Raw genomic sequence first — 22,889 nt, 5'->3', positions numbered from 1 at the left:
AAAAATGACCAGACTATTTAATTTCTAAATTTGCAGTTTATGTCATTTTCAACTTGCTTTGTGGGATTGGTTAATTAAGTTAGAATAATTCAAGGCTATAAGTTTAAATGAAGTGCAGCAAAAAATGTGTATAATTTAACATGCAGTACAAGGAAGTCATATGGTATCCACATCAGATTTTTTTATAGTCATTTTTGCACAGAAAGTTCTTTAGACATTACTTGTTTCTCATTAAATTTTAATGCATTCTACATCATGTGTTTACTATATTATCAGCAAATTTCAGCTATTAGCTAAGGATTGATGTTTCATTGGCTATATATATTAAAAAAAAAAAAAAAAGCTAAATATTAGTTTTATAGCTAACTAAAACTAATATTTAGCTCTCTAGCTCAGTATTAGTTTTATTTATAATTTCTGTCCATTTTGTAATTTTTAATTTCTGTCCAAAAGTAATATTTGTTGACATAATAATATTCTGTGTAGTAATTTTTAAACAGTGTAGTAATGTAACAGTTTAAAATATAAACTGTATTGTACTAAAAATACAAAGACTAATGGGGTTGAATTTTATGAAGATACTACAATATACTGTATTTGGTGCCATCTCCCATTGTAATATCTGTTTTTATAATAATTTTTGCACAGAAAGTTCTTTAGACATTACTTGTTTCTCATTAAATTTTAATGCATTCTACATCATGTGTTTACTATATTATCAGTGAATTACAGCTATTAGCTAAGGATTAATGTTTCATCGGCTATATATATGGGAAAAAAAAAAAAAAAAGCTTAGTTTTATAGCTAACTAAAACTATATTTAGCTCTCTAGCTCAGTATTAGTTTTTATAGCTAACTAAAACTAATATTTAGCTCTCTAGGTCAGTATTAGTTTTATTTATAATTTCTGTCCATTATCATACCACTAAAAGTAATATTTGTTGACATAATAATATTCTGTGTAGTAATTTTTAAACAGTGTAGTAATGTAACAGTTTAAAATATAGACTGAATTGTACTAAAAATACAAAGACTAATGGAGTTGAATTTTATGCAGATACTACAATATACTGTGTTTGGTGCCATCTCCCATTGTAATATCTGTTATTTTAAGCACTTAAAGAATTGGTTATGTGTAAAAAAATTTTGGTACTTCTAATATTGAAACATATCTAATATTATTGTTGAGTGTTTTCTCTTATGTACTGTAGGCAAGCTGATCTGTTTAGGATATTAAAAGCGTATTCACTCTTCAATCCATCTGTTGGGTACTGCCAAGCTCAAGCACCAATAGCTGCTGCATTATTGATGCACATGCCTGCAGAACAAGCTTTCTGGTGCCTTGTGGCTATCTGTGAAAAGTATTTACCCGGTTATTATAGTCCTGGTTTGGTAAGTATGTATTTTTTAGCATATAAATCTCTCAATTTTTTCTCTTAACTGAGAGTGTTTTGAATTATGTATCAAAATTGCAAACCTAGTATGGTCTTTTTTCCATATCCTTTGATTTAATATTAATAATTTGCCCAAATTCATAATTTTTTATGATTAAGTATTGTATTTCCTCATGCATTTTCTATCTTTTTTACTAATTTTATCATCTAAAAATTGACGGGAAAATTACGTGAATAATTTGATTTGCAAAAAATGCAGTTACAAAAAGAAGATAACAAATAAAAAATAGTCATACAAATAGAACTGCCCCCCCTTTTTTTTCACAGTGTACATTACATATAGAAATATCACGAAACCTCCTGCAGCTAATCCCTTTAATTCCGTATGCAACGAAGCTGAACCAGTGAAGTATTTTGAAAATTTAATGGCTCACTTACTGACAAGTCTGCAAGAATAAAAGAGAAAGTGCACTATAAATAATCAAATGTAGCAGAGTGCCCTTTTTGTTAATTTATGAAATGGTCATAATAATTCTGAGTAATTTATCAAAAACTTTATTTATGTTTATTACAAAATGCAATTTTATATATTAGAGAAACAGCATGTATGTCAGTTACTATATATATTACAACAGTATAATTTATTATTAATATGACAAAAAGTTCCACCTCTGTTTATTCCTAGTCATTAGCTCAGAGTGCTAGAAGGTGTTTATGGCAGAAATCCTCATTGTAGTGAGTGGCAACAATCATCTTTGCTGCACAATATCAGTATGTGCTTGCTATAGCACAAGGATAAAAACTTGAACTTTTTTCTCCAAGACTTAATACTTACCTTTCTTCGTATGTTTGTGGACAGTGTCTGACATTGGCTCATGTTTTGTTAATGTTTAAATATTTAGTCTCTTGCAAGATATGCTTTTCTTTTTTTTTTAATATTAAATAAATTTGGTTTTAACTGTTACCTGAAGTTTGTGATTCTTAGACCTTTCTAATCACCTTCTGATGGAGTCTAATGGCAATAAAACATCACCATATCTGGTGACTTAAAGTAAGAATTGCACTGGTGCACCATATGTTGTAGCTATACCTGCTTTAAAAATTGGTTGTGATTTCACACATGTATTTTTTATGAAGATGCTTCTCCAATTATAAAATCTTGTGTTCCAGAACTTATCGTACATCTTATTCCACATAGTCCTAATTTTATTGAAGGAGGAATGACAAATGAAGTATGCTGCAGTTTTATATGTGGCTGGAGGAAGTTTTTGTGCAACCTGGATTGATTTTGTGATTTAACAGCAGTATTGTGTCAGTATGAATGATTTTCAAGAATATTAGTATACTTTTACAAGGTGAATATTTTGTTAATATTCATGTATTTTCCATTCTCGTGTGTATCCCTAATGGTTATAGATGTATAATAGGTCTTCTAACCTTTTATACCTTGCTTCAGTTTTGAAGTATTTGAAATTAGAATCATAAATCTTTTCTGAATTTAATAGTCATTGTGGTATAGTGAAAATTCTAGTGATGATTTTCCTACCAGAAATAATGCAGCTGTGATGGTATCACATGTTTCAGTGAAATTACCTCCATTTTGGAAAACCCCTGCATTGCGGTTTGTTAGATTAATATTGCAAATTTAAATTTCCGTTATAACTTCAGATTTAACAAAATTTCACCATGTTGTTGCTGCCGTGGATTCTGATATACTAGTTCTAATAGCGGCATCATTTTAAAACCTCCCAACACTTAAAAATAGGATATCCTGAAACAAAGATTGATTGCAATACGTTCTGAAAGTAAAGCATCAAAAATTTGTATTCGATTGCCCTTGCAATAGAATTTTCTTGTTTGTTTGGCCTTTTGTGCCAAAGAATTGTGTTACCTGGACAGAGTTTTCTTGTTTTGTTTGGCCGTTTGTGTCAACCAGTCAACATTTTGCACATATTGCATTTGGATATAGTTGCAGCCTGCCACCTTCAGAAGAGTTCCTATCACCATAACTACTGATCAGTGCTGATGATTAGAGTCATGCATGTTCTTAACCCCTTAACTGCTGCGGAAAACGTGCAAGATTCATTTCCCAGTGCCATGGTTTCTCACACAGGCACGCATAGTTATGCAATGTATTGGGGGAAAATAAGTGCAAGTTTTACTTTTTAAAAACTGTTTACTTTCACAAATTAAAGAATAAAAGAAAAAATGAATGCACAAAATTTAATGTTTTGAGTAAAAGTATAATAAAAAGATTTTAATATAATAAAAAGGATGTTTTTATAATATAAAAGATCCCTAAAATGGAGTTTCGATCAATTCATTTTTAGACCAGCAAAGTGTAATATCAGGTTTCAGTGTTATTTCTGGAACCTACTACAAAAAGTAAATGAAAACGGAGGACACAGAATAAAAAAAAATACGTTTTACTCAACCAACACCAGCCAACACCGCACAGTCTTTACTTTCACCGCTTTAGACACACCCGTCTCTCCAATTTCTCCCCACACTTCTCTGAAGTAGCATCATTCTTCGCATACTTTGTCAAGGTCATTGTGGTGTTGCATTCCAAAGTTTTGCGAATAATTTTACAGGTAGCAGCGCAAAGCAAATGATAGTAGTTTGGAAGGGCGTATATATATATACGCCCGGGCAATTAATACATCAGCTGAGCAAGGCATATATATACACCTGCGGCAGTTAAGGGGTTAGTAAACTTCTTGGTGTTCACTAAACTCAGACTACACCATACCACCTTGCAGCGAATGGATTAATTGAGAGATTTCCTCCCCACTTGGTACAACAGACCATAAAAGACATTTGACATAATAATATCCAGTGCACAGTGAGATTTCCAATTGTACTTCCTGGCCTTTGATCAACATACAAAGAAGATCTGTGTGGAACCTGCTCGGAGATGGTTTACAGAATTTATATTCACCTTCCTGAAGAGTTTTTGCAACCCACCCAGGTTTCTAATTCTGTTGACCTGATTTCATTTATACAGAAATTATGTGAGGCAGTGAGAGAGATGTCACCAGTACCCACATCAGCTTGTGTTAAAAATAAGTATTTTGTCTACCCAGCTTTATAGTCATGCACTCACATGTTAATGAGGCACGATGCCCTGAAACTACCACTGACTCCCCAGTATGATGGCCCATTTAAAGTAAAAAAAAAAAAAAAAAAAAATTGTTTTAGACACTCCAGCATCAATTTCCATTGCTGAGCTAACTCTTATAGTAAATCCATCGGGCATTACAGTTGAAATATATGTGCTGGCCAACCAAAAACCAGCAGTGTATACTACTCATTTTGGCAGAAGGGTCAAGTTTAACCCAAAGTATCTCTGGCCCCTTCTTTCTCCAGCACAAGAAGGGAGGAGTACTGTTGCGGAAATCTTCATTGCAGTGAGTGGCAGCATTCATCTTTGCTGTGCAGTATGCATATGTGCTTGCCATAGTGCAAGGATAATTACTTGAGCTTTTGTTGAGACTTACTACTTACTTCTTACTTTTTTTTGCCTGTTCATGGCTGATATCTGATGTCAGCTTGTGTGTGTGTTAATATTTAAATATTTAGCCCCTTGTGAGATATTGCTTTCCTTTTTTAAAATGTTAAATAAAGTTGGTTTTAACTGTTAGTTGAAGTTTGTGATTCTTAAGCCATTCTAATGATCTTCTGATGGAGTCTAATAGTGATAAAACATTGCTATATACTGAATGTTAGGAATTTGATTCATAGTGCATGTATAACTTGATACCACCAATAAATAAATGGTCTATTACTCATGTATGTAATACAGTACTAAGTCCAAAATCCGAACGTCCAATATCTGGAATGATCTAAAATCCAGACCTCAAAACCACCAACGTTTTTCTTGTAGGCTTTACACTTGCGCATTTGATTCCCCCTCCTCGCATAATAAAACATTTGGAGAGTCCCGATTCTTAATTTCATTTCAACACTAAATAAAATACCTTGTTATTCAAGGAACAATCATTTTAGCATAAATTTGTACGACAGTAATTTAGCACCGTTGCTGCATATCTGCTGGCACATATCTCAAACCGAAACATTCCACATAGATACTTCGTTAATCTGAAGCCAACTTGGCGAATCATTATTATACTTTCCTTTCATCACCGCATGTTTATCAAAACATGACAACTTGAGTAATGACTCCTGTAGTGATGCCTAAACAATTTTTTATGCTAGAAATTAAATAATAAAGGAGTATAGCAACCTTTTAGGGTCCGTGACACTTAGCCGATGGGACACTTAACCAACACCAGTTAGCTGACAGGACATTTAGCCAACAGGATACTTAGCCAGCGCGGACACTTAGACAAGACATTCAGCCAACAAGGACACTTAGCCGACAGGACATTTAGCCGACATGGACATTTAGTCGACAGGACATTTAGCCAACAAGGACGCTTAGCCGAGAGGACATTTGGCCAACACAGAGCAGTCAGGACATTTAGCCGACACAGAGCAGTCAGGATATTTAGCTACGGAACACTTAACTGTCAAGACATTTAGTCAACAGGACACTAAGCCGACAGTGACGTTTAGCTGACACGTACCCAATAATTATTTAACTTACTATGAATTACAAAATTTCTCGACTTATCCATAAGTTCAATATTTAAGTTATTTTTTCCACCTTTCAGTAAAGTTCATTTTTCGATTCTTAAAGATCTCATATGTGCTTTTAATCATTGGGATAATTTAGCACTGTTTGATATGTATCGTGCTGTCTGGTGTATATTGGCCAAATTGAAAAAGTGCTGCAATTTCTCGTCAGGGAATATGAATTAAATTTTGAAAGGAAAAAATAATTTTTTTAGCTAAATACGGCAGTCATTTAATTACATTTGGGATCTTCAAAAGTTATCCGTAAAGCTTCTTCGTTTAATCAACTGGGTTCCTTTGAACACTTTCACATCATTAATAATTTTTCTTGTTTACTTAATGATATTAATTTTCCAATCTCGCTCTTTCAAATGCTTTCAAATTTTCAATACCTTTATGTTTGATTACTATTTTACTCAATACATCATGTTACATTCTTTCCCTTACAAAATCATTTCGCTCTTCCTACTAATGAAATTCCCTTTTTTTGTCATGAAAAATCTGAATAATGGAATAAAAATTATTGTTATTCTTGAAGTATACTTTTTATAGAAGCATATGGTCATGGAGGGTTAGTTTCAAAATATATATTATTTTGTTATTAGAAACAATTAAAAAAAAAGGGAATTTTTAAGACAAGCAAAGGTATAAATTATTGACCTCTATAATGGGCTGTTGATGCCACCATACTTGAGATAAAAATTCTGTTTTATTGACTCTCGCTTGCCTCTCGCTGAAAATATTTACTTAGGTTAATGTTTATAGCACTAAATTGGTGCATTATGTTTAATTTACAAGTAAAATATTCTTTAAGGTTTTATTTAATTCATAACTAAATACATTTCTGCAAAAACTACATTTTTCTCTCTTCGTATATCGAAAACGTTGCTGATATGGAATTCCAGACGTTGGAAAATCTCCGTAGAGAAATTGAAGGAATCTGCAGAAGAAGGGGCACCAAGCAGGGCAGAGCAAAGCGAGATATTCTGAAATGCCACCGTATTGTGGTGCCATCTATCGATGCTAGATTTAATTAGATTAGTCATATAACTAGATAATATTATGTGCTCAGTTTTCCGACTAATCACAATGTGTAATTTTCAATATATGATGTTATATTGTTTCATGTTTTTCTTGTAAAATGTAACTTTCTCAATATCTGTTAAAAATGTATAAATTTTCATTTCACTTTCATTAATTTAATTTTTTTTCCTCTTTCTTTCCTTCTCTTTCTCGTTTTTGTTTTAGCTACATGCAATAGGGAAATTTTTGGTGCCCATTTTCCTGAATGCATTTATAAAGTTCTATCCTAAAAAATCGATTTTCATTGGAAGAGACTGGTTATATATTTAGTAAAACGGTCACTTTATTTCTGTTAGGCCCAACAGCATTTGAGTGGTAAAGTAACTGAACACTGGCAGTTCGGTCCGAATTTCAAATCCCATGAACGGACAGGACGCATGGGTGTTTTCGTGGTTTTCCTTAGAAAGTCCTCCACAAAGGTATCCCTCTCGTTAGGTCTTAGAAAGTCCTCCACGAAAGGCATCCCTCCTCTTAGGCAGATAGCCCTAGTGTGCTTTGCCATAATTAAATACACCACCCTCTCGTTAGGCAGATAGCCCTCTGGCTTTGCCGTAATTACTTAAACCAAACCTACTTCTGATAGGTGGCCACAGGCCACGAGGTACGAATTCCCATGGCGGAGCTAAAAATAGATTTTGTTCATGATGCTCATAAGCCCAAAGGTTACATTTAGGGATATTTGAATTAAGAATAACTGATTTGTTATTCACATAAACGCAGAACCAGCGCCAGGGCTCGTATGGCCACACCGAGTTGCAGAATTTAAAACTCACAGAGACTGGATCAGTCTGTAAGATATCAAGCGCCAGCCCTCAATAAGGCTGAAGTATATGTGGAAATTTATTTATTCAGAACTCCGATAAGCCTTAAGCATGTGCAAGAAATAGACATAAGTATAATAAATAACTAAACTAATACAATTCAGGCTTAATTGTCTCAATGCGTGATGCAAGATAAAATTTAACGGAACAACTTTTCGTTAGTTGCCAAGCTCATGATGCATAGCCAAATATGTATAGTGAAGGATAGCTAAATTTTAATGATGATATCCGCTAATTTTAAAGGTTTTCTGATATTGCAAAACAAAGGTGAAATTTACCAATTAACAGATTTTGTAAAGAAATGTGGAGAAGTGGTAATAAATGAAGATGATATAAAAGAAGTTTTTCATTATGATGACAATGCTTCTCAATCATCAATCAATGAATGAATGGCGAAATCTGTAGTATGGTTCTAGATCCAGAAAATACCTCTACCGATAGTGAAGAAAGTGACAGAGAAGTTACTGAAAATGAGAAATTTTCTATTGGCAAGTTAGTCGGAATTCTCCAAACAACAGTTACAGGACTTTAACATTGTAACTAAACAAGAGATTGTCTGTCTGCAGAATTAAAGAGAAAGTATTAGCACAAAAGACGAAGCAACTTAAAAATTTTACATTGAAAGAAATGTTTAATAAGGAAAACAAATAAATATTAAGCTTCTTTTTTGCAAATTTTGATATCCTTTAGATCATAAATACTTCATTATTTCATAAATCACGATTTCATATTTTTAATTTTATAATTTCTATATGTCAAACTGTTGATCTAATATCTGGAAAAATCCCAAATCCAGAATCCCTGAAGCCCCAACAAATCCAGATTTCGAATTTTGTACTGTATTCATTTTCATACCGAGTTTCACATTAACTGTAAAGTATGTTCTGAAACCTATGGGTTGCAGATGCAAAAATATTATTATAAATTAAATGGCTTTCTATTTTTTACTTTCTATGTTTAGTATTTATGTGGATAGTCTTTTCCCAAAGGTAATTTGTTTTAAATTACAGGAAGCTATTCAAATTGATGGTGAAATTTTATTCGGGCTCTTGAAAAAAGTTTGTCCTTCTGTACATAAACATTTGGTAAGAAAGTATTATTTATTGTTTTTAATGTTGAAATTCCATAAAAAATTAGGAATAAGTCAACGCAAAATATATTTCTGCTTTATTAAAAAGTAAAAATCTAGAATAATCAGAATTCTTATTTTTTTTTAATAATTATTTCTTCAGATAGTTTGCTTAGTGTAAAATAATATTATATGCATTGTTATTGTACCTCTGTTTACATACTAATGTAAATTTTAACTGAAAGAACAAACTCTTTAGCTCAAAGCCCTTTCTGTGTTGTTAATAAACTTTGAAATCATATAATAGTGACTTGGGATAAATATGCATTTAAGATTCTTAGAGTTTAGTCAAATGTTAATATTTAAACAATAAATTTTTAATTGAGAGTGGAATTTAGTTATTCAAAATGATGCTTTTTATATTATTTACAAATTTTATCTTACTTTATTAAAGATCAAACAAATTTTGTTCTCTATAATTTTTTTTACACAAAAAGTTATTTAATGGTAATAACGGATACATACAAATTAATTTGGCAAATTTTGTTGCAAATTTGTCCAAAGCAGTATTTTCCTATCAGTATGTACTAGCATGATAGCATGTCTTGAATGCTTACAAGTTGTGACCCAATTTTTTTTTCAATTTCACTAATGCATTTTATTTTATTAAAACATACTTTGCTTAAAATTTTTATGTGTATTTTTACTTCCTTGTATGAGTAAATGAAGTATTGTAATCATGAAAAACTTCAGATATCATATTTTAAAAAAATATCCATTTTGACCACTCTCGAATACATCTGAACGATGTTTTTGCATGACATCTGTATGTACCAACAGAATAAAGATCTCTTTTTCACAAAACATTAAAAAATGGATTTAAGATGTATTCAGATGAAATTTTTTCATGACATTTGTACGTACTTATGTATGTATCTTGCATAATTCAAAAAAGAAGTAGACTCTGAATGTTGGAATTTTGTGTATGGGACTGCTATAATATGTAATGCTGCTTCTCCCTTTTTGGTTGCAATCAGCCACACTGAAAGTATATAAATGTATGTACATATACCCACTCTGTTACTCGGCTAGGTGAACTCCCTTTTTTTATTCTTATATGTTGGTAAATTGTCAATTTTTTGTAGTAAAGGTGGTTGAATTATGTTGTTCGTATGTTCCGTTTAAGGTTTTTATGCCTTTAATTACTCTGCATGCAGTAGTTGTAGAATTGCCAACAATTTGAAAGTTGTCTAAGTGCATCTAAGCCTAATGAGCAGTCTTATTTGTTTATATTTGAAACTTTGCAGAATAGTGAATTAAGTCAATTTCTGCACCATCAGTATCTTTTTGCCGAGTGGGGCCAAAAGTAAACTTTCTTTGTAAAGCTTTGTGCATCAAAGAATCTGTCTTCTTGCCTGCTGGCAGAATTACTTGTTTTTGCTCAGAAATTCTAATTTTAATTGTAAATTTTGTAACTCTTTTAACTTTATTTGCTGTTTTATTTTTTCTGTATTTTACAATTTGTAATAAAGATGCTTTGAGGTTTTATGTATTTTTGCTGTGCCACGAAGGGAAAACTTAATTAATTGAATGAGAAATATATCTCTAATGAAATTTAAGGAAATAAGTTTAAATGAAATGCAGCAAAAAAGGTGTATAATTTAATAGGCCATACAAGGAAGTCATGTGTCCACATCAGATTTTTTTAGTATACTTTAAATGCAAGCATGCAACAGAGGCGAAGATAATATTTCAGCTGACTACAGACTCAAAGTGTTTTGTGAAAAAATTGATTAACTTCAGGTGTGAATTTGATGAAGATAAAAAAATAGGCTCTCACAAGCCAGTATTTTTGGTTATGATGACTGTGAAATTTTTGGGCATTTTGTATAATACTATAAGAAGAGTATAAAGGCCCGTTTTCACTACTGCGCATGCATTGCGGTGCATTATGCGTTTCTCCAATCGAGTGAATTCACTTTGATTGACATCTGCACTCCAGTCGATGTGCGGTGATGGATGACGGACAGATAAAGTTCAACTATGTTCAACTTCTATCCATATGTTTGCGGATGCATTGGGTTCACGTGGTAAAAAAGGAGCAATCTATGTATTGTCACCAAAAATGAATGGCGGCAAAAGTAGTGATGAATGCTGGCTCAGGGAAAGAATGTTTTGCTAAAAAGTACTTATTTCTGAATTAACATTATAGCAAGAAATCTGTGTACTGAAAAAGGCAACAATCAGCTGAATTTAGTTTAAAAAAAAATAAGGACCAAAAAAAAAAAAAAAAAAAAAAAAAGATAACTACAGTGCTAGTTCAAAGAGAGCAGTGATTACTGTTAAGAAAATCAGGAGCAAAAAAATATAATTTCAAGTCCATGAAATAGCAAAATTTGTCCTTACAATTATTTCCTAGTTCTGCATACACATTTACCTTTAATGAAAATGAATGTCTGACTATATCAAACTGCTATATCAAATCAGATAAGGCATTAAAAGATTTGTTATTTTTTTCTTTTGAAACAGGTAAAAACTAATAACGTTAATTATAAATTAAATTTGATAGCCTTTTAAATAGTCCACTGCATTAAAAAGTATGTTAAATTTGTATTTCTCTATTTATAAATATACCTTTTTGGCTAACATATATTTGTAAGCACATGGAATATATGTTTAGCAGTCTATTTAACTTCAATCAGAACACCACTTTAAAAAATAATATTTTTGTAAGAAATGTCCTAGAAGCTGAACAACAAACTCTTGGGAATTTTTTAGATGATAGCACACTGAAATAGGACCAAAAACGTTAGCTTTAAGAAATCGTTTACTTAATGATGTATATAAGCCAAAACTGCTAATCACATCAGTGTGGTAATAGCATAGTTGTAAAGCTGAGGGTAGGCAGGTCGTGAGTTCATATCTCATACTCTTTTTCCACCCTGTTTGCAACTTTCTTAGCTCCGTGTTCCAATTTGATCTGTATTTGTGTTTTATAATTTATTTCTATTATTATGTGCATTAAATATAATGTTTTATTTATGCTCTTATTTCCCCCTTAATTTTCCCCTCAAGAATTTATTTTGAAAGTTACGAGGCGTATTCGGAAACTAAATACCATTTTGAAAAGAAAAAAAAAATAGTAAAACAATTTTTTTTAATCCAATTTTATTTTTACATGAAAATACATGTCTTAAACTATTTTTCAACATAGTTTCCGCCAACGAAAGTTTCCAAAGTTTTTGTATACCATCGTCAAAGAAACTTCCCACCAGTTTTGATAACCACGACTCCACAGCATTTTTCGTGTCATCGTCAGATCCAAAGCGCTTGCCACCAAGCAACCGCTTCATGTGCAGGAACAAGTGATAGTCGGACGGCGCCAAGTCCGGGCTGTACGGCGGGTGATCAAACTGCTTCCAATGAAACTGTCGAATTAATGATTAAGTGACACCAGCAGTATGGGGCCGAGCATTGTCATGGAGCAACACGATTCCTTTACTGAGCATTCCTCTTCATTTGTTTTGAGAGGCACGCCTTAGTTTTGTTAAAGTTTCACAATATCGTGCCGCATTAATGGTTTCACCTCTGGGAAGAAATTCAGTAAGCAAAACGCATTTTCTATCCCAGAAGACAGTGCACATGATTTTTTGTGATGACATTGTCACTTTGAACTTTTGTTTTTTCGGAGAATGAGTGTGTCTCCACTCCATTGATTGTTGTTTTGATTCTGGTGTGAAATGACACACCCAAGTTTCATCACCTGTCACAATTTGGTTTAAAACGTTTTCTCCCTCATCACTGTACCGCGTGAGAAATGTCAGAGCACTACCAAGTCGCTTTGTTTTGTGAACATCAGTGAGCATTTTTGGAACCCATCGGGAACACAGTTTGTGATAATTCAAGCGGTCAGACACAATTTCGAACAAAACAGTACGTGAAATTTGTGGAATTGCCTCTGAAAAAGTTGTCGTGAAGCGTCTGTTCTCATGAATTGCTTCATCAACTTTCCGTACCAAATCATCGGTTTCAACAGAAGTCCGAGCCTCGGCGTGGACAGTCCACAAAAGTCCACAAAAATCTGTATTATGGATATGACAGGAAGTCCACAATAGATACACAACAGTGTACAGAGATATATTCTCATAATATCTCAGAATAAAACAGCATCTTTGCTGCATATCACTCTAATTTCTCATGCTTTTGCTCACTTATGTAGAAAGACTATTCATCAAAACATGATAAAAGCTGGATTTAATGGCCAACATTAATAATAATACTTGCACTTGATTGCAAAGCTCAGAATTTTTAGGCTATGGTTTTTTTTTTTTTTTTTTTTTTCCCAATCTTGCGACCATTAAACTTTAAAAGATTGGAAACATATCACTTCAGATGACTTGAGGTGTTAGTTGCATTATACTAATGGCAAAATGCGTCTGTGGCAGAATTCACAAAACAATGAATCTTTCATACCAAACTATTGTTTTATCTGTAGGTAGTAGTGATAGTAGTGTAACAATCTATAAATCAGTTTGGATGTCTGTAGGATCCATTATATGTTTGGGTATATTCGTAATGGGCATGTGATTTTTGCATACACTGGTAGGAAAAAGTTGAAGGAATTACTAAAAAACTCATATAAATGAAAGATTTTCAGCTAAGAGAATGGAACATGTACAAGATCTTTATTTTTGTTCTACAAAAAATAAGTTAGAATAAGAACATGGGAATTGTGATATAAAATGAGGTAGAAAGTTGTAGTTAAAACTGTGTAAAAGATTAAAAAAAAAAAATAATATCAAGATCCACCGACTGAAAAGCAAACTTTATGGCAATTTTCCTTGCTGCAGTGACAGAGACTTCAGTGATGCAAGTCAACATTTTAGTATATTCCACACTTGTTCTATTGAATTTAAATTAAGAGAATATGCGAGCAGTTCCATCTGTTGGATTCCTTTGCCCTCAAGATAGTTGGTTTCTATTGCAGTATGATGGAGAGGAAAATTATCATCCACTAGAGGAACTTAGTGCCAGTTGCACTTTCAAATAACTTGACATAAGAATAAAGAACCTCTGTATATTTCAGCATACATATTTGCTGTGGTAAAGATATATAGGTCAGTGCAATCATTTAAAGTGATATCTACCCTTACTACGATTCCACCACATTTGTACCGATGTATGTTGTGGATGTTTTCGGGCTTATTGCATAAGTTATACTTCCTCCAGATTGTAATACAACTGAAATTACTCTCAAACAAAAATTAAACTTATCAGTAATGAGAGTTCGGCTGCAGTTCATGGCTTTCCAGGCCCAATAATCTCTGCACTGCTGCAATTGGGCACATTTCATAACCTGAGTTAGTGGGGCACAAATCACATGTTTCTTTTCATGCAGCTTATCATTCATGGTGTATATGGATAGTTGAGTTTCTGTAGCTGCAATGAACTCCCTTACAATTTCGTCTGTCATCATTTGTCTATTTCTAGCAATTTTTTCCAAATAATGGTCTTGAGAATCTTTCATGAGCCTTTAGAGTCGCTAGCCTCTGCTGAGGATAGAAGCTGTGATAACTTTATGGAGGCATCTAATAGGTGGGTAGTCATTGCCTTCTGTGAGGGGACAACCAGTTTACATCCATGCCTACTACAGGATTTGAAGCCATATCCTTCAGTGCAGTAGTCAGAGCACTTTCCTGTCTGGCTCGGTGAGGTCTTGAGAATCTGTTTTAGCACATTTTTCAGTTTGGACCTGATTGTCTATGTACATCACTAGTGTCTTTAAACATTCTCAGATTCTTGACATGATGCTTTTGACTACTTTTAAATCTTTATAAACTTGTTAGTATCTGTTTTGCTCACATTTTCTCAGTTGCATGCCATTTCTCATAATCTGTCAAAAGCCTTAACAACATATCCCGCATTCCATACATAAAAATTGTATCCAACTACTTGTATTTCCCTTGAAACTAGAATTTGAAGCATCCTCTTGCACTCATTTTTGCATGTACAGCACTTTTGTATAGCTATTCCTTTAATTTTTCTTGCAAGTAAGTTAAATCAAGTATTTATTTAAATTTCTGTCATTGCTTCAAGTAGGAAGATGTTCAAATATGTTAGTTAGTTAGCTTTAGTAATGATGTAAAATTTGTTCTCCAGTTTTGTAAAGAATTGAAAATATAAACTTGTATGAATATTTACATTCTTTTATTGCATTTCCCCTTTTCTTGCATAATTATACTACATTCCATCATAGTATTCTCTCATTCTTTCAAATATATCTGGCTTAGTAACAATATAAAATTTATTCTCCAGTTGGTTATAACAAAAGTTAAATGTGAACATATATGATTATTTATACTTTTTTATCACCACTTTTTTCTTGCATAATTATGCTACATTTAAACACAGTTATACCAGACTCTATCACTCACAGTTAGTGCAGGTTTGGTTGCAAAAATATTCCAATGAATTTGCAATCCTTACATGGCTTCCAGGTCCCAATCACAGTGAGAGTTTGGGAGATGGATAACAACATTGCTTTCAATCGCTTGACTTGCTGTCATATTACACAAAGGAGTGCTAGAAGTATTTTTTTTTTTTTTTTAATGCTAGCAGAAAATTCCACTATATTAGTTCAAACACCTCATTAAATCATCACTAAGTTTGCTGTTACTCAAGTAAAATATAAACTAATAAGCTATTAATTAAATGTGTAATTTAATGTGCTCATATAGTGTAACTACATACACAATTCCTTCCTTTTTCATTTTGTTGAATGGCTGTTATCTGTATTTGTTACATTTGGTGATAACACTATAAAAATGCAACAAGCTAATCATTAATGGCAAAAATTAGTTATTAGACTTGTTAAATGTTTCCATGAAAACAATAGACTGTGCATCAGTATCCCACAGTTACTGAAAAAACAGTTTAATGCATTCTGAATATGCTTATGTTTGTCTGCTATTCAATATAAGATCATATCTTGATAAATTCTAAAAAAAAGACACTTAGCTTAAATGTCTCATAATTATGTGATTATTAAGATTATAAGAATAATAATTAAAATTTAAATTACTGTTGTAAGATTGGATGCATTTAAGTTGCCATTTGATAAACATTGAACAATCCCTGGTTTAGGTAATAAACTGGGTTTTTTTTAAGAATTAATCTTTGCAAAAATTTCAGGTTTTGAATCATTTTCTCGGTTGCGAAAGCCACACTTAAATCATGAAAAAGCTATATGGTTCTTATCAGTTATATTTAGTAGAAATTATGTGGTTAAATTCAAAAAGAAGTAATCTGTAAATCCAATACTTACTAGCTGAGAATATTGATAAAAATTTGATTAATTTTTAAAGAGGAATTTCATGAAAAGTCATTTCATCAAATATTTATTTTAAAAACTGATAAATTTGTATTGTTATTCATTTGTAGAAAAAGCAAAGGGTGGAGCCTATTTTGTACATGACTGAGTGGTTTATGTGTGCTTTTTCAAGAACTTTGCCATGGTCATCTGTATTAAGAGTTTGGGATATGTTTCTGTGTGAAGGTTAGTTTTCTTAATATTTTTAGATAATATCTAATGAAAGTTGTTCTTTTGTAATTATTTTTTGCGATTAAATGCAAGATCCATTTTGATGCATTTAAAAAATTTGTTTGATGAACTGGGGTTAAAATTAGAATCAGAATGTCATTGTAATCCAACTAATGGGAGCATATTCAGTTACTTAATTGATTTAATTAAATCTTTTGATTTCAGACTTTGCATTATGAGAAGTATCCTGTTTGTTGACATATTTCTCTCCCTTGCATATTTCTTTCCTGCTTATTTAGCATACAATATAAAAAATTTAAAATTTAGTTGTGTGACTCTCAACTCCCTTTCTGAATTTATAATTTGTAGGAAGTCTTGATAATAATATTGAAAACTTTGTAAAGGTTGGTCAGGTCAAAATTTTTCCATTAATAGCCATGGCAAAATGTTGTGAGTTCCTTTAAAGTTAATAATTTGACCTTAATCTAATGATCTTCATCATCATGCCCATCACCTGCTGAGATACTGTTATGCAAGTAAGGCCAGTGCAGCTATACTGGGTAGTAGAATTTAGGGATTGCAAAATGTTTAGAATTTAGAGAGACATTGGGAGGGGTGATATATGTACCATGACCTAGTGCAGGCAAGTATATGAAAGTAGTGTTTTATTATCTTTTCCTAGTTAATTCGTTAAGCAGAAAATGGATAAAAATAGTATCTAGGTACTAGGAGGACTATTATCGCATAATGGTACTAGAACTCTTGTGCAAATATCCTCTTTGCATAATGGTGCCAGTGCCCCTGTGCTGATTGTAGTAAACTGAATTAATGTTGCATAATGTTTTTAACCTAATATAATTGAAGCACTGCAATAATTACATTAATAAATGTCCACTCCTTAAATTTTATTTCAAGCAGCACAGCCTGTTATGTTCCTTTGGTGCATTTCTTTTTATAATGTTGAACATACAGTTGTAGTAAAAAGTAAATAGTATTGAAGGCTGTAACTGTAATTGAATCGTTTGAAATATGTAATATGTAATACACTGGTATTAGAAAATTCTCTTCATGTGTGCATTTTAATCTGTGAAATTCTTTCTTTCTTTAACTCTTGAAAACAATTAATGGACCATTCATACAGTTCTGTAAGTGAAACTTACTTTATCATCTACAAAAGGATAAACCTTAGCAGTGACTTAGTGATTAAGAACACTGAATACCGATAGATCAAACCCAGAAACCCAGCTAAATAGGCTAGCTGCATGGTTGGTTTTTTCTATGTGTAATGTGAATAAGAGCCAGTTTTCCTTAGGCAGATAGTCCTTATGTGCTTTTCTATATTCAAATAAATTAACCTACCCTTCAAATGGTTAATACCTTCTTTCTAAATTAGTGTGTATCATATACTGTATTTATTTATGCATCCAACATTTTACCAATTATACTTTCAAAATCTGGGAGAGGGGGAAGAAAGAAAGAAAAAAATTAAATGCTGTATGTTATTTATGAGGGAAGAAAAAATGTAAGATTACAAAGACATATTAATAGATATGCTAAAATTGCTGTTTATTAGACATGTTGCTCTCAAATGTTTTATTATAATCAAGTCCAATCCAAATCTGCTGCATTCTCTATTTGAAAAACATCAGTTGCAGTTATTGCTTCAAATATTATTTTTTAAATTACATATTATCTTTTTTATTAATCCATATTTTATATACTGCTACCCTAAAACTAGAAGTTCTTGAATCTTATGCTGGAAAAAACTGGGAAGAAATATTTGAAGAATAAATACGATGTATGCCATTAGAAGGATTTTATTTTATTACAGTACTATTACAAACATGTATATAACTTGTTGTTTAATACATATCGTAAATTACATGTAATTTGAATCATATCAGTTAGATATACTGTAAAAAAGATTTCAATGATTGAAAATTATACTTAATGCTTTTAAATCCTGCATTATGTTTAGCAGTTATATTCTGATTACATTCAAGTCATAAATATGCTTTTGAATCACAAAATAAAGTGACTGAGTATGCTTTGCCAAATGGGAATCTGAGAATCAACCCATTACAATGCTGTGGGGGGGATAAATATCATATTTCTTTCATTGCCACACCTGCTAAGTTGTGTGAATAATGAATTTACTTGGTAATGTAATATTACACAGTGAACCAAAAGTTTTGTAAAGACTGTGCTAAAGATATTTTTAAGAGGGGCGAATGTCTGAATAAAAACAGTAAGCAAATTTATAAAATATAAAGCATTTAAATTATTTAATTATAACTTTTTTGATTCATCGACAGCTTCTGATATCTGATATATATCTTCAGATTTATATTAATTGTAAATCAGAATAGTGATGTTTAAAGCTTGTGATTAAAAAAAATATAAGATAATAAGCAAATAACTGGACTATTTTAAGATTATTGGATTGTGAATTAAAAAGATTTAGAGAATTTTTATATCATTTGCATGTGATCATTCCATTGTATAACTTCATGATATAATAAAATATTTTGTTTCCATAAAACATTTTGAATTCAGCTACAGATTTATTCCTAATTTGTGCTATCGACTAATATTGCTTAAATTAAAATAAAAACTGGAGAATGATTGAGATTATTGGTACAGAAATTTTTATCTACGTTATGTGTGTGTATGCCATATTTACTCAAGAATGAGAACCCTTATTGTGCTGTATTTTGTTTAAAATATTTAGAGGATTCTCATAAACTGGTATTTTGATAACTAAGATTGCAGCATAAGAGGGAAGTGGTTTCATTACCTTACTATGTAAAATAATTGCACTGTTTAAATTCTAAAAAGTCAACCACAAAAGTAATGACCACATGCATAAGCTGCATAATTATAGCTTATTGTAATAGCCAGTCTAACTAAGTGATTTCAGTTTGGACCTGAATCTATTATCTGATCACTTGGTTGCCTAAAAGCAAATGTGTAATAATATACCCGTTTGCTTTCAGACATGCCAGTAACTATTCCTGATCTTTTTTTATATACATATATCATAGTAAAATGCTGTATTTAATTGGGTAGCTTTTATCATACATTTTATTTCTAAATATATTCATTTCTGAATTCTATCCACATACATTTTTATTTCTGAAAATATATTCTAAAATGTAAGAAGGGTCTCATATTTAAGGATGTCATTTTTTTGAGTAAATACAGTATGTATTAGGCGTGAATTAAACAAATATTTTATTACATTCTTCTGCATTTTCTTTTCATTTTTTATTTTCAGGTATCAAAGTATTATTCAAAGTTGCTCTTGTTATTCTGAAAAATGTCTTAGGAAAACCTGAAACATTAAGAAACTGTCCTACAATGTATGAAACTTTAGAATGTTTGCGCCATATTCCTTCTGAATATTTACAAGATGACTTTCTCATTTCTCAGGTATTTCTTTTTTTTCTTTTTTTTTTTTCTTTTTTTTTTTTTTTTTTTTTTTTTTTGTTTAATTCCTCTTTGCAAAATGAATAAAGTATTAAAAAGATAATTGACAGAAATATTATAAAGATGATAATTTAAAATTTTAAAAGTTAGTAAAAATTATACATAAAACTGTTTCATAAAAGAGCTGTCCTATTTAACTTCTTGAGTTCTTAGGTTACTTAATTCCTTCTACTTACCAGTTTTATATTATTCCTCCTTTACTTTTTTCTATAGCATTTTCTTGAAAAATTAATTTCTATTCCAAACTTAAAATATTATTAGAAATACATTATCTATTATTGAATGTTATTGAATTTGTAAATTGTAAATGAAATATTTTTTCTAGTTACATTCTTTTCTTTACATTTCAGTTTCAACATGAATATGCTGTTTAAGTTGTTTCAAACTCAATGTTGATCACGTAATTCAAATTAAAACTTCAATATCATAAAAGATGTCTTTTTGAATTCATAATATTCTTTATTCAAAATGTCACATTCAGCTTTTCTTATTTAATGCATCCCTCCATTCCAGAAATCATATTGATATGTTTGGACTATCTCTTTCTATTAATTAGAATCAATAATGTCAAATATGATTTCTTATTAAATGGAAAACCATCAATAATTTAAATCAGTTGATTAGAATCACAGAGTGTAATTAGAATTTTATATACTTAAAAGTAACATTATTCACATTGCTTATTAAGTAGGGGAAAGGAAGAAGTTATAATATTTTTACAGGGAAAATATGCAGACCTAATTTCTTAAGTGTATTATTATAAGTTTATATTGTATTTTCTTTACCAAAATGGCTCATTTCTTGATGAAAAGCTTCAAAAGCATTGGCTATACTAGTGAGATAGAAATCTGTAGCTGTGTTGGAAGAATACACTTCAGTAAAATTTTGTGTATTATTGAAGTATTATTCACATTTAGGCAACATATTAAAACATATTATAGATTAGGCATTATAGTTAACTAGAAATCATCATTTAAGAAAAAATCATATTGTAGCAAAAATTTAGTTTACTAAAGAGGAAGGAGGAACAAGTTTGGATTTGATAATTCTTCAAAGCTAATTTTTTTGAGTCACTAAATAAAAATGTCGATCATTTACATTTGATAGATGAATTAAAAATTGGAATGAAATATTGTGAATACATATGTAGGTGGAAGCTCTTCAGTTGGCTTTATTATATACATTACTATACAGTTTAATTTTTAGTCCTTTCAATTTCACATTTTTAGTTATCAGGAAAGGCTGAATCAGGTTAATTACAGTGTTCAGTGGGCTTGTAGCATAACAATATTTAAAAATGCATTATTATTGCTTTTCATTTTATAGAGGTTCAATTTAGTAATCAAATAAGCTCATAGCTTAGAGTAAAATGCTTTGTAAAAATTTTAATAAATGTGTATGGCTTCTGTTTCTGTAATTGGCAGCATTTATTTCAAAAATTAAAAAGCCTGTCTTCCCTTGAGCAGCCTCCTTTGAAAACTATAATAAAAGTAAGGTAATTAAATTTTTTAAATTCTGTTCCAATACATTTTGTAAAAACTGGCATTATTACTCTATGGTATTTTTAAATGCATTTTATTATGTTTTTTCTGTAATTGAAAAATTCTCAATTAAAAAATTGGAAATTGGGTCTTTATACTGTAATGCTTATTTTATCTCATAGATTTTAAAGCTAAACATAACTGAGCATGATATGGAGAAAGAACATCAAAGGCAAATAGCAAAAAGACGCACTCTTAGGGAGCAGCAGATAATGCAGGATAATATTAATGGGACTTCAAAGAATGCATCTAAAAGCTCTCGTCGCAAGGAATGAAATCCTTTGGCACTTTCTGTTGATATGTTTAGTGATCAATTTAGCAGTATCAGAAGCTGCTACTTTGGATATTTTAAATTTATTTTTACTATCTTTGACATGAAGAAATGGTATAAGAAATTGATTTAAACCTTTTTTAGTTTAATAGAGCTTAACAAGTTTAAGAAAAATAGATTAACACTTGTTACTATGAAATTTCTTAATTGTTTCATATAATTAATAAGAAATATGGAATCAGATTGCGTAAGTTAATGTCAAATATTCCATTTTATCATCACTAAATAATATTGTCAGAGTTAACTAGAAAACATTTTTCTTTACAACTTTTGAGAAATATAAAAATGCTTTTATATATCACAATATTACAGGTTGCTATGGTAAAAGTATACAAACTTATTAAAATTTATATTTTTATTTCCTTATATTCAACAAAAATTTATATAAAATGTTGTTTTTAATTTTTTTTTTTTTTTTTTTTTTTTTTTTTTGTGTGTGTGTGTGTGTGTGTGTGTGTGTTTCCAGTTAAATTTAAAAAAAAGTAATATTGATGAATTATTTTTCAATATGATATTAGATTAATGATAAATAGTTAATCAATATTCATGCATGCTCAGTTAATTTACTTAGTATTAATGATGATAGGCATTTTTTTAACAAACTAGGTGTTGAAAGTAATGAAAATTAATATCTTTAAATATTGGGTGATGATTTTGTATGCAAGCTACCACTTTTAACTAGTTATTTATTTTTAAGATGACAGCACTAAAATTGGTTTTTATTTTAATCATTTCTTTTTCTTCCATTTTATTGCATGTCCAAATTTAAAAACAACGTTTTAGTAGCGCTATCTAAGAAATATATAACTAACTATATCATTACCAAATATTGAGACAAATGACTATTACCTTTTCCATATATACTGTCTTATGAATCTAGTCTCATTTTAAAGAGGGAAAAAAATTGTTTTGAATCCTGTGCTAAAATTATGTATTTTTGAGTTACATCTATTATATTCAGGTTTTCAAGTTTTAATACAGTA

The 22,889-nt window shown here is 30.8% G+C and overlaps 1 protein-coding gene across 2 annotated transcripts in view; it reads left to right on the top strand.

Moving 5' to 3' along the window:
• Window positions 1-22,274, top strand: part of wkd (TBC1 domain family member whacked) — a 42,963-nt gene extending 20,689 nt beyond the window's left edge. Inside the window, exons 6-10 of one of the 2 annotated variants that reach the window (XM_035356131.2) lie at window positions 1,212-1,392; window positions 8,947-9,021; window positions 16,446-16,560; window positions 19,823-19,977; window positions 21,698-22,274. In XM_035356131.2, the coding sequence (XP_035212022.1) occupies window positions 1,212-1,392; window positions 8,947-9,021; window positions 16,446-16,560; window positions 19,823-19,977; window positions 21,698-21,850 (679 nt within the window). In that variant the 3' untranslated portion in view covers window positions 21,851-22,274. Of the gene's footprint in view, window positions 1-1,211; window positions 1,393-8,946; window positions 9,022-16,445; window positions 16,561-19,822; window positions 19,978-20,384; window positions 20,517-21,697 lie in introns of those variants that run through there. The other variant, XM_035356132.2, reaches the window with a different exon arrangement.
• The last annotated feature ends 615 nt before the right edge of the window (window positions 22,275-22,889 follow it).

The sequence above is a fragment of the Stegodyphus dumicola genome, chromosome 6 (genome assembly GCF_044657685.1).
Source record: "Stegodyphus dumicola isolate Sdum_Otavi_A_Nest chromosome 6, ASM4465768v1".
Taxonomy (NCBI): Eukaryota; Metazoa; Arthropoda; class Arachnida; order Araneae; family Eresidae; genus Stegodyphus; species Stegodyphus dumicola.
Note: the sequence above shows the minus strand (reverse complement) of the source record. Positions and strands in the feature narration are given on the sequence as shown.